The sequence below is a fragment of the Oryctolagus cuniculus genome, chromosome 15 (assembly GCF_051225735.1).
Source record: "Oryctolagus cuniculus isolate XC-2025 breed Fujian yellow rabbit chromosome 15, ASM5122573v1, whole genome shotgun sequence".
NCBI classification, from domain to species: Eukaryota; Metazoa; Chordata; class Mammalia; order Lagomorpha; family Leporidae; genus Oryctolagus; species Oryctolagus cuniculus.
In genome coordinates, this window is record NC_142881.1 from 42,559,432 (window position 1) to 42,571,431 (window position 12,000).

A 12,000-nucleotide genomic window follows, 5' to 3' on the forward strand; every position below is an offset into this window, starting at 1 on the left:
CAAATGTTTATTGAAAACATTTCCAACCTTTTCTAGCAGAGGTTCAAAGCAACACTTTAACAATCAGCCAAAGAACACATGAGCCCTTTTCAAATAAACCTTTTCTGTTACCAGGGATACCTTTTCTGGACAAAGTTCTTATTATAAAGAACACTGGCCAAGCAGCAGTCAGAAAACCTAGACATTAGGCCTAGCTCCATCAATTATCAGCAATTTGACCTTCTTAAATATCACAACCTAAGGGCAAAATTACTCTGATCAAAAACAGTACTTGTTATGTATCAGACACTGTATAGAGTATTTGGGACCAGATAATTCTTTGTTGGGAGTGGGAGGGAGGAGTTCCATGCATTGCAGCATGTTTCCCAGCATCCCAGACTCAACTAACCAGATGCCAAGAGCATGCCCTGTCACCCTCGTTATGACCACCAAAATGCCTCAAGACATTGCCAAAAGTCCCAGAAGACAAGAGAGGGGATCGTCCAAACCTGGCAACCCATACTCTGAAGATACCTAATCTATACTTGCAAATACAAACCTTTTCTAAAAACCTCCTGTGAGTTAAGGAGTTTTACCCCACATTAGAGATGTGAAGCTGGGATTCACTAAGGTTAAGTAGTGTGTCTTTTAAAACAGAACTGAGGAGTGGCTGAGCAGAAATTTAAGCTAGATTTTAAGTCTTGGTGACTTCATATCTGTTCCTTTCTTTCCACCATGCTGCTTTTCTAAACTTGCTGCCTCATCTTAAAATCAGGATGTTTTCTAAGTTGAGCTACTGAGAGTTTTCAGCTATGAAATGAGCTAATGCATTAATCTAAAAGAGTATAACATATTTAGGGTTTGCTTGATGGCAGAAAATGCAATGCAGATTTTTCTCAAAGTGCGATCTCCAGAGCACCAGCATCATCTGTGAACTTGTCAGAAATACAAATTCTCAGACCCCAACTCAGACCTATTAAATTCGAAACTCTGGGAATAGAGCAAGTCCTCCAGTATATTCTGGCACACACGGAAGTTTGAGAACCATTGATGTAACTGCGAAAAAATAATGCACTAGGTGCCCAAAAAACCCTGCACCCTTAACTGGACTCAATCTTCTACTAATCTTTAACAGGTTACTGATGATTCTGTAGGAACTGTAATTCTTAAACTGCAAAATAGTGAGGAAAGTAATACCTGCAATGCATGCCTTAGGTTGCTTCCATTGTTCTTTGCAAAATCAAATCAGCTAATGATTAAGAAAGGATTTGGTTAATCAAAAAACAGTAAACAAATAAGATATATGCTAACTCTTAAAGTAATTACAAAGAAAAAAAAAGTTTTGAACTCAAACCTGCAATACCTTTCATAAATTATGCCAAAATGCTGAATAAATTTTACAACACGGACAAAATAAGCCTGGCAAAGCACTGTTTTCATGTTATTGGGGGTGGGAGACAGAAAAGCTCAGGCATCTCACTTTTATCTCAGAAGCAGAGTAATTTATAACTTACACACTGAAGAAAAAGAACAAAGTATCCCCCAAATTTCATATTTGAAGAGGTTCTCAATTCTACTTCATCTTCAATCAGTTCAGAGTAACTCAAAAAGATATGTAATTCAAGAGTGAGAAAATTTTACATGGAAAATAAATCTTGCATTTATCTCACAGCAAAAAAGTGGCTTGCAACTTTCAATATATAAATTATATTAATCAGCTAAAGATTACTTCTCATTTTAAAAAATCTGATTCAAAACACAGTACAATTCACAATACCTTAAATAAATAGATCCTCTTCAGAAGATTGAAAATGTTAAACATATAGCATTAGCAAAGTATAATCTTTGCAATCACTACTGAAAAGAAAGGGCTTTATTGTACTTCAGCCTGTACATCTACAAAACTTAAAGGATATAGCAGTTGAAGCTATTCTGAAGGGCTTTAATACTACCACAATAAGGTAAGATTTAGGTAATCATACAAAGCAAAAAATAGATGCATGCAAAAGAGACAGATACAGATTGATTTGGAAAACACAGCTATTCTCAGATATCAAAATGCACAATTCTACAACCTAGACTGAGAGCAAAATACAGCTAGTTTACAAAACATACAACAAAATACGTAAGAGTCATATAATCAAACAGTTACATATATAATTAGAGACTGCCATTCATTCTGAAATACAAAACAAACAAGCAAAAAAACTCACTGAAAATCAAGGGCTTCACCATCGAGGACAGTGCCTTACAGCTGAGAAGCCAATACTTATGCAGGCAAAGGGGGGAAAAATGATCCTTCTGCATGTGTAATAGGCTTTACTGGGCAGATCATAAGCTCATTCTATCTTTCCCCATCCTTGACAACACAGTTTATGAAGAAAAAAGTCCTTCAGTGCCTTCTTCCCATTTCTAGGGCCTAAATTATATTGCAAATCTGGACCAAATGTGAAAATAGGACAGAATAGCAGGTTTAACACTAAATTTAAACTCCCATATTAATGTATTACAGATTTTATTAAATGTAAACCTTACTGTAACAAATGTGACTTAGCATTCAGAACTGCACAACTCTCCCACAACGTTGAACTTAAAGGGAACTGCTAAAAATTATACTATTGATTTAAAAGTTTACATAACTCTTAGATGTATCATACATATTTTTATCTCATTTGAGATAGAGATTACAGTCAATAAAAATGTTTAAACTGACCACACTGAACACTAGAGAATATTTAATATAATTCATTTTTACTTTCAAAATCCTACTTTTTTACACTATAATAGGAAGTTTTTAACTTACTTTAATATTTTAAAGCAAATTTTTTTGGTTATTATGATTTATTTTTCTTTGGTCAACACTTTAAATGAGCACAGCTTTACACTGTGACAATACAGCAACATCACAGACATGTTAATAGCCAGAGCTCCTAAAGGAATATCTCTATTTTTATTTATTTTTAGGAATGCTCCTATAATCTAAAAGCACTCAAATCTTGAACCTGTTTAACAACTAACATCTAAAACTGAGAAAGATATATGCTAATTCTTTTACAGTAATTAAAAGAAAAAAAAGTTTCAACTCAAGTCTGCAATACCTTTCATAAATTATGCCAAAATGCTGAATAAATTTTACAACACGGACAAAATAAGCCTGGCAAAGCACTGTTTTCATGTTATTGGGGGTGGGAGACAGAAAAGCTCAGGCATCTCACTTTTATCTTGGACAGATGTAGAGCGATTCATAACTTCAGGTGCAATTACTTCTTCTCATCCTACAAACAAAAATACAAATAATTTCTCTACACAGGCTAATTTGAAATAATAATTTTTAAGAGCAAGAGCTGCCATTTAATTATTTACAATGTGGCAGGTACTATGCTAAGTGAATTACTTACATTATGTCATTTATTCTTCAAGATAAGCTTTATGTGTAGGTACCAATAATCATCTCCATTTTATAGATAAAATATATTGAGAAAGGTTAAGTGACTTACTCAAAAGTCATCTAGCTACTAAGTGGCAGAGCCAGGATTACAACATTGGTAATTTGCCTCCAGAGCCCACACTGCCTGCCTAAAATCTAAAATGAAACAATGTATACATTTAAAGTGTAGTTAGAAGTGAGACTCAATTCTTTAGCCTAAAATACATTTAACCATATTTAAAAAATCATAAAACAGTATCCTCCATATTAATCTCTTATTTAAAGAAGAGAAAACTAATTATCTAGAGTATTAAGACACAGGGTTTGCTAACTTTGCATTTATTTACATATACCACAGAATTCAAACACTTCTAAATTAGATTCCTGCTCATATTTGAAGTCTTCGCTATGGGCAATAACTGTATAATTACTTAAAATACAATAAACAACTTTCTTTTCCACATAATATGTATAGCTCAGAAGTATTCTCTTGCTGACAAGTAGTCACAACATCTAACTCTCATTATTCTCAATACTGCTAGTAAGTGTAAACCTAATACCTCAAAGATATGTCTACCAATATCCTAATGTCAACTGCTGAAAGTGAAGTCTGTCTTAACTGAAATGAACTAAATTAAAACATCATCCAAACGTAATTTACCTCTAAATTATGTTTACTCTTAGTATATTAATATTTACCAATAGTCTTTTTTATTCCAGTGCAAACTGTTTTAAAAGAACGAAACTGCTTCTTTTGCCACCAATGAAGAAGATTCAAAAAATTAGAGGAAAGGTATTTAAATACTTAAAACCAATATGGTAATGCACCTTTCCTGACAAATGAAAGTTTTTTTTATATTAGTGAAGGCATATATTCAATACTTACAAAGAGAACCATTATTCACAGACCAAAATACTTTTAATCATGGAGCAAAGAATAAATATGGCAGAAATATGGCCTATAAAAAAGAATTACGGATATCAGCAAATTTTTAACCAACTTATTTAGTCTAACCTCAACATTATTGGTATTTCTGGTGGCAAGTGCATTAATTTGAAAACTATCAAAGAAAAAACAATTGTAAAAACCAAATAGTTACAGAAATACTTTTGACCTAAATCTCCTAAGTTGATATAAATATCCTAAGTCAGTATCTTCAGAAGAAAACCCAACCATCTTTTCTTAATGGGTTAGAGCCACAAAATGAATTATCCAATGGTGACTTAGAAGATCAAACTTACCTAAAAACAAAAAGAGGGACAAAAACAGAAACGGGAAGAAAACAAGTAAAGTAAGGAGTAATGAGTTCTATGTAGCAAAACAGTAGAACTGCTTTTTAAACCAATGGCATCTACAGAAAAAAAGATATCAAATAAATTTCTTAAGCTATGTTAACAATATATTATCTTCCAGAAGCTAAATCCTTGTAGTATGGCAGAGGCTTAACATCTCAAGAAAGTCTAAAACTGTCATGTGCATTCACACTGCTAAATCTCCCTCCACTAACTTAACTGACATACATTAGTGTAAAAACATGAACTCCACTTTTGTCTTATAAAAAGATTGGGATTAAAAAGACTAATATTTTAATAGAAAGTTTACTGAAAGTGAATTAATACTGAAACTCTGAACTGATTTTCCCATAATGAATTCATCTCCATTAAAAGTCACTGAAATGATGTGATTACTTCCGAAGTGGCATTAAAATTCTTAAAAAGTATTACCAACCAATGAACAAATAGCAAAAGGGGGTAAATTTTAAAATGAAAAGATTTGAAAATAAGAATCAAAGACTTTTTAACTTCCTAAAAGTAACTCCTTAACACTTAAGAAGATTACATATGTCGTTATTATGAAAAGGCAGATAAACTGCTCCATATAAATTTAATATCACCACCTTTCCTCATTTTATTAAAATAAAAATTTTAAAGGTAATACATACAAATGCATCTTTTCCTACTAGTATAAAACTAAGTCTAAAAATTAAAGTGGTTATAACTCAACATATTTTCTCAAATCATATAATATAAGCAACATACATAAATCTACACTGATTACTATACTGTTGTACAAACTTTTACAATGAATAGCTAAGTAATTCCTCTTTTATACTAAGAGTCACATACACTATAAACTACTCCTTTCAGATGTGCTTTACTCTTGAGTAAGCTTTATAGAAAATGAAGTTGACAAATTATACAGCAATTAGGTGGTACAGTCACATTTTTCTGGAAAGAAATACAGTTTAGCAGATATAAAACAACACAAAATAAAGACTGAGAATATAATCTTAAAACCTCATTTTTAACTTCAATAATCACTTACCTTAGTAGATATTATCACTAACTTCAATAGTCATTATACTCTGTACAAGTTAAAAATATTGCCTATGAAGATTAGTATCTGGAAAGATGCAAATCTATTAAACTATAAAAATACAACAGAAATCTAAAGTTTCCAGATGACACCAAATTTTTACAGCCTCACATTTACCACTGCTTTCCAGGCTAACACTATTAAGAATAAAACCCAAGTTTTTAGAATTCAATTTTGCAAAAATACCTTAAAATTGTCCTATCTTCTTCAATCTTCCTCTAAGAAATCTCTTGAGCATTAACCTTTATCAGATAAAAATACTCTAATCACTACCTTCATAAAGGAATTTAACTTAACTTTTAACAGGATAGCTGATGAAACAGATAGTTCAACCTGCTACGAATGTTTCAATGACCATTTAATTCCACACTCCACACAAACACATACACAAAACAGAAAACACTAAAGCGAAAGCAAGAGAACCAAAGTGATGTGGTATATCAGAATTATAGGAAATGCAACAAACAAAAAAGCGAGGACTTGACTGACGTTCCCTACTGACTTTTTTTCGTCATTAACATTTGGCTCAATAAAACCACAACTCTGGAAATTAAGTTTTATTAGTCATTTGATGTAATTTTTGATACTGCTTTTTATGCATTCTCTAAAAGCATAGTTTTAGAGAAACTTCTAAGTTAAATAAACATCATGTGTAGAGGTCCTGGTACTCTGAAATTAAAGGAGAAACTACCGATCACTTCATGGATCACATAAAAGAACCTGGGAAAGTAATTTTAAGGTTTTGCAACTGTTACAATTTTAAATCAAATAAGAAAAGTAAAACAGCATAAACATACTTTGAATGCTGAAAGAAATCTGTCTACCAGAGAGCACTCTAGTAATTTTTTTGACTGGAGGTTTTTAAAAAATATTAGTTTGATCCTTATACATCTAGAAGATAGTCATTAATTCACATTAATAATAAGCTGCTTATGAAAAAAAAAAGAAAAAAAATTCCATAATTATCTTCCAGGCAAGAGGATCAAGTTCAGCCTTGGTGATGTTTTTTCAATTAATTCAGACTCCAAAATTTCCACTCTTTTAAAATTTTGTCTCTAACTTAATAGAAAACTAAGTTTTGTGACGCTACTTCTACAGTTAAGTCTTATCTTCACTTGAAACAAAAATTTTGGCAGAATTATGTGCAGGTGATACAATCCCAAGGAATGAAATCTTTCAATACAAAACATTTTCTTAAAAAAAATCTTCCCCACAATTTTTAGCAGAGCATGTGGACACTTTAGTGTAGCTCTACTTTTAAACAAAACATATACTGCTATTTCCTAAGGAATGATTTTTATCAAGAATACCCTATAAAAACTTATGCAATTACATTAAACATTGTCCGCTGCTAAAATTTACATCACCAAATTTTTGGTCTTTAACAGAGGCCTTGACAGAGCTTAAATGCTTCACTCACCTCAGACCAGTAACTGAATTGTTTTCACACATCTTAGACACTCCTGGTCTACCAATAACTCTCAATTCCTGTCAATACTTTCCATTCTGCAAAAAAAAAAAAAAAAAAAAAAAAAAAAGGAGGGCTCTATTCCCATCCTTGATCAAAACCAAGGTGTTGCACTTGAAACTGCAAAAAATACTAATGCTTTTCTATAACCACTAACTTTTGAAGTACAAAGGCCTAACTTTTAAACAACCAAAACTACACATCGTTGAAATTCTTGGGTTTCTGTCTTATTCAACAAGCTGACTCAGTACATTCAATCCACCGTATGAAAAAAGAAGCTAACACACCTACAATCTGGAGCTGCAGTAATCGCTCTTGGTACCATTTCTGGATATTAGCTGGTAGATTATATCTGACATTGCACGTAAATCAGAGTAGAATTAACGGATACCCAAAAGGTGTCAGAGGACCTGAAACCTGAAGAAGGTGAGTACTAATTCTGGCATCACAGTAATACTTACATTTCAAGTGAGAACTGAGGTTTAATCTCTGCAACTACTACTTGCTACACACATTACCCTTGAACCTGCACATTATCATCTGGGATCAAGAACTACTCAGTCTCCATTCCATCATGAAAAGAGCATTCAACATAAAACGCTACTGGAAATGCAAATTTTACTCCGGATTCTACATCACCCACTAGGAGAGAAAACGGCTAACTGAACAAAGATTTAGTGAATCGAACCTTATAAGGTGCACTGTGGCACTACTGATTTCAAACTACAAAACTTCTAAGTGCAGTTGCAAGCTGTAATTAACTTCATTTACACATACAAACCTACTTTTGCCCTCCCCACACACACCACATATACTGAAAATGGTTTTGCTTCTAAACTTACACCAATCAGTCCACAATTCACATTTTTAAAAGAATCTACCAATGCAACCCTAGAAACTAAAAACAAATCACTGCGCGATTCTGATGCAATATGCGGACGCGGAACACTAATTTTCATTTTAATCTGATCTATACCCTTGATCTAGGGCCTAACAAGATTGAATCGAAATATGCTCAATCTCCAAGCGTCTACTTTTTCGTTCACCTACAAGACCGGATTATCGAGCCCACTAATCCATCAACAGTGTACAGTATTCGGCATTAACGGACAATGGCCCTTAGGAAGAGACCACATACATGCACTACGAAACCAATCAGTGCCTTGACACTTGCAACCAGGCACGAGTTCCGTCTAGCTGAACACACCCTGGGCGGAATACACCCGAAAAGAGACACAAAAATCCATGCTCTGGAAATCTGACCAGGGCTCAACGCTACAGCTACCCCAAACTACGGAACATTTTCGCACTCGTCTACTCCCACGTTATGCGAGTGACAGAAAGGCAGAGAGCTGCCGCTGCAGAAATGGATACAGGTCAAGTCTAAGTCGAATCCATCCTCTTGATATCTCCTTTTGTTTCTGCTAACGATCTCTTTGATGATGGCTGTCATGTCTGGGAGCCTGTGGCTGAAGAAAAAGGAGGAGAGAGATGGCAGAAGCTGCTGGTGGCGGGGCTTCTTCTGTAGAATGGAAATGGCTCTGGACTTGGCGGTAGCTGATGCCCCTCGCTCTGCTGCCGCTTGGCTCTGGACCGCAGCCGGGTAATGGCTGCTGCGGCGGCTGCTGGATGGTTGCAGCGACTGGGCCTGCTTCTCCTCAGCAGCCAGAGGCCTGGCAGCGGCGGCAGCGGAATGGGGAGAAGACGAATAATCCTCGGAACGGCTGCCTCCTCCGGCGGCCTCCGGAGCCCGGGCCAGGGAGAGTGCGGCGGCGGCGGAGGGAAGGTTTAAAACCGGCCCGGGTCCCTGGATGTGCCGCCGCCGCCGCCGCCGTGTTGGAGGCAGTAGAAGGGGAGAGACCAACTCTCCGGCGTTCCCAGCCCTGGAAATGGTGACAGGCGGCTCCGAACCCCTCCCGGGAGCTGCAGCCGCCGCGGCCGCCGCCGCCGCCGCCGCTTCTCCCCCCCGCTCCAGGAGCGGGAGGTGCCGCCGCCGCCGCCGCCGCCGCCGCGCCTCAGCCGGCTCCCGCCTGAGCCCACGGCTTCCACCTTCCCTCGCAAGAAAAGCCGAGGAAGAGGCTGCACGGTTAGAAGAGAAGACGAAGAGGAGGCGAGAAACGCCGCCGCTGCCGCCGCCGCAGGCCGGCCGGCTCCCGGAGGGCGCTGCCCCCGCGGCTGCTCACAGGCGCTGAGAGGGGCTCTGGGCCGCGGCCGCCGCCGTCTCTCATCTCCCTCGCCTGAGCCGGGCCTAGCCTCACAGCGGCTCAACTCTCAAACTTCCATCATGGCTGCAGCTTCCGAGAGGAGAGAACTGAGCGCAGCCGCGTCCCAGCGCCCGGGCGCGTATCCTGCCGCAGTGCACAAAGAGTCCCGCCACATCACCGTCGCCGGCCTGCCCGCCCCCTCCGCCGCCGCCGCCGCGCCGGGAGCCGGGCCGCCTCGGGAGCCCGAGGGGAGGCGGGGGGCGAGCTGGAGGCGGACGGGACCGCGCCGGGGGAGGGGAGGGCTGGGCCGCGCCGGGGTGGGGTGGGGGGCGGGGGCGGCAGCTCCAGGTGCGAGCGCAGGGCCCCCAACCTGCTGGTGCTATTGAGCATGCCCAGTGTGACTGCCTGGGGCTCGCTCGGGCTTGTTCCGAGGCGCCCGCCCGTAGCTGCACTTGCCGCGGCTGCTCCTGCAGCAGCTCGGGGCGGGGGAACGAGCTCAGCCTCGGCCTCTGCCCGGACACCCGGCCGGAGCCAGGGCAGACTGCGGCGGGGCGGCGTGGGGGCGGAGGAAGGTGGATGATGAAAACTGAGACTGGTGCGTTGAGCGGTGTCGCCGACTGCAGTGTGAGGTTACCTGTGCACAGGTGGACCGCGCGGGTCAGTATCTAGGGAAATGCCGCGAGGACACCCCTCCCCCGCCATGGTGTGCGAACGCACGCACTCCGTTTGTCCCGCTGTGGACGATCGCGGCGGTTCGCAGGGATGTCACTGTCGCAGCCTCTGCCTAGAGCGCCCGCGCCGCCGCCGCCGCCGCCGCCGCCCCCGGGTCCTCAAGGTGTCAGCCTCAGCACAAAGAACGACCCCCTATTGTGTCTCCGGCGGCGCGTCTCGCCTCATCCGGCTCCAGTCACCGCCCCACCTCTCGCTGCCCCAGCTACTCGGTTCATTTGCCCGAAAAGCGAAAGCTCTCAGCCGGGCGCGCTAGAGTGCACACGTCGCCCCCCGCCCCGAATTCCCAGGGCCCGAGGGCCTCCTGCCTAGGCCGCCTTAAAGAGGATCCCCGTGAGCGGGACGCACCCCCACAGCTCCCTCCGCGGCCCCCGGAGAGCTGAGCATCTGTCCCCTCAGGCTCCGGGTCCGTTCGCGGCGTCGAACTCGAGCTCGGTCCTCAGAGGCTGCCTCGCCCCGCCCACTCTCCGGGCCGCTGAGAAAACCTGGCACGATGAATCGCCCGCGGCCAGCTTCCGCGCTCGCCGGGCCGGCCGGTGCACGCTGGAGGCCCAGGTTGCCGGCCCGGGCGCGGCGTTCAGGACGGTAGGAAGCGGCAGCCCCGCGAGTGGGCGGGGCGAGGAGCCCTAGGAGGGTTCAAAAGGGGGTGGAAGGATACCCGAGCCACCGTCGGAACTACTTTCAGGAAGGGGTCACGTGTGCTCCGAGTTGGGGAACTTTCCAAATTCCCACTCCTCCAAGCGTAGCTCCGGAGGCAAGTGCTTCGCCAGCTACGCTCGGGGTGCTCCCGCCTGGCGCGGGCAGCACCCCCACACCCTCCCAGGCTGCAGAGGGACGGGGTTGGGGATGGCCAGTGGAGCCTCCACAGGATCGCTGTCTGGGCTAGCTGCTGGGCAGGCACCCCCATCCAAGCACGTGCCCCCGCTCCCGTGCACCGCTGCTCCCACCCTTCTGCTACCCACGGAGTGAGCTCTCTCTGCTGTGGATTGACAAGCACTGCTTGTTCTCAACCGTGGGAAAAGGGGCCGGGCCCGAGGGATCTGGCGCATCTCCCTCGTTGGTTGGGGTGAACCCTCTGGTTCCGTGCTGTCGGGGCCAAAGGCTCGTTCCCGCTGCGCCTGCTGCTTGGATTGCAGGTGTTGCAACAAACTTTTGAGTCGCTACCCCTGCACTGGTGAGCACGCCCCACCTACTGTAGACTCAGCCAAGTGCCTTATCTGGTCTAGTCCTTGGCCGTATGCCCAGAACAAACCTGTCAAGTCTTTCTGCAGCCCCGTGGTTGACCTATCCAGTGAGTGAGCTGGTTCACAAATGCTTAGACCTAGAGCGCCTCCTCAACCCCCTCCCCAAAATACGCACATCAGTCAGCTTCAAAATGAGAAGGGGCGTCAACCAACACCAACCTACGAATTTTTTTTTCTCTCTTTCATTTCCCCCCACTCTCCTCCCACCCCACCCGGCGCCCCGCTCCAGGAAAGTAGAATTCCAGGGGAAAATTTGAGTTCAGAAGTATCTGACTTAGACCAGGCTGAAGCCCTAGGTTGTTTTTTTCTTTTTCTCTTTTTTTCTTTTTTTTTTTTTTTTTTTTTTTTTGACATCTGAGAAAATGGGAATCAGTTGGCACATGTGTTGTGATAAATGGTGAGTAGATACCTAGAAAGGTCTAAAGCCGAGTTTTCTTGTGAGGAAGATTGTAAATGTGCACATCATCATTACAGGCAGCCCCTGAAGACTAGAAACCTCAGGAGGCCCAGCTCAGAGAGCCACAGGCCATTACCTAACTCCAGGACTGCTAATTAAACCGGGGATATTTAGG

General features: G+C 42.1%; 3 protein-coding genes across 12 annotated transcripts in view; 1 reads left to right on the top strand and 2 right to left on the bottom strand.

Annotated features, from left to right (window-relative positions):
• The window catches only part of PTEN (phosphatase and tensin homolog), a 98,032-nt gene extending 87,235 nt beyond the window's left edge, over window positions 1-10,797 (bottom strand). For 2 of the 10 annotated variants that reach the window (XR_016222180.1, XM_008270132.5), the window contains exons 1-2: window positions 10,090-10,228; window positions 8,626-8,720 (exon numbers count right to left, since the gene is read on the bottom strand). Coding sequence is in view for 7 of the 10 variants with exons in the window: in XM_008270132.5 (XP_008268354.1) it covers window positions 8,626-8,720; window positions 10,090-10,157 (163 nt within the window). In the remaining 3 variants the exon portion in view is untranslated. Of the gene's footprint in view, window positions 1-1,176; window positions 7,322-8,625; window positions 9,575-10,089; window positions 10,229-10,532 lie in introns of those variants that run through there. The other 8 variants (XM_008270133.5, XM_070057657.2, XM_070057661.2 and 5 more) reach the window with 8 other exon arrangements.
• MLDHR (mitochondrial lactate dehydrogenase regulator) lies at window positions 8,665-9,757 on the bottom strand. Its single transcript, XM_089314828.1, is given in 2 exon segments — window positions 8,665-9,590; window positions 9,592-9,757. Coding segments are annotated over 2 exon segments (96 nt in total). The 5' UTR covers window positions 9,631-9,757; the 3' UTR covers window positions 8,665-9,533.
• KLLN (killin, p53 regulated DNA replication inhibitor) lies at window positions 10,678-11,526 on the top strand. Its single transcript, XM_051823328.3, is given in 3 exon segments — window positions 10,678-10,704; window positions 10,706-10,918; window positions 10,920-11,526. Coding segments are annotated over 3 exon segments (474 nt in total). The 3' UTR covers window positions 11,154-11,526.
• Window positions 11,527-12,000: the final 474 nt, after the last annotated feature.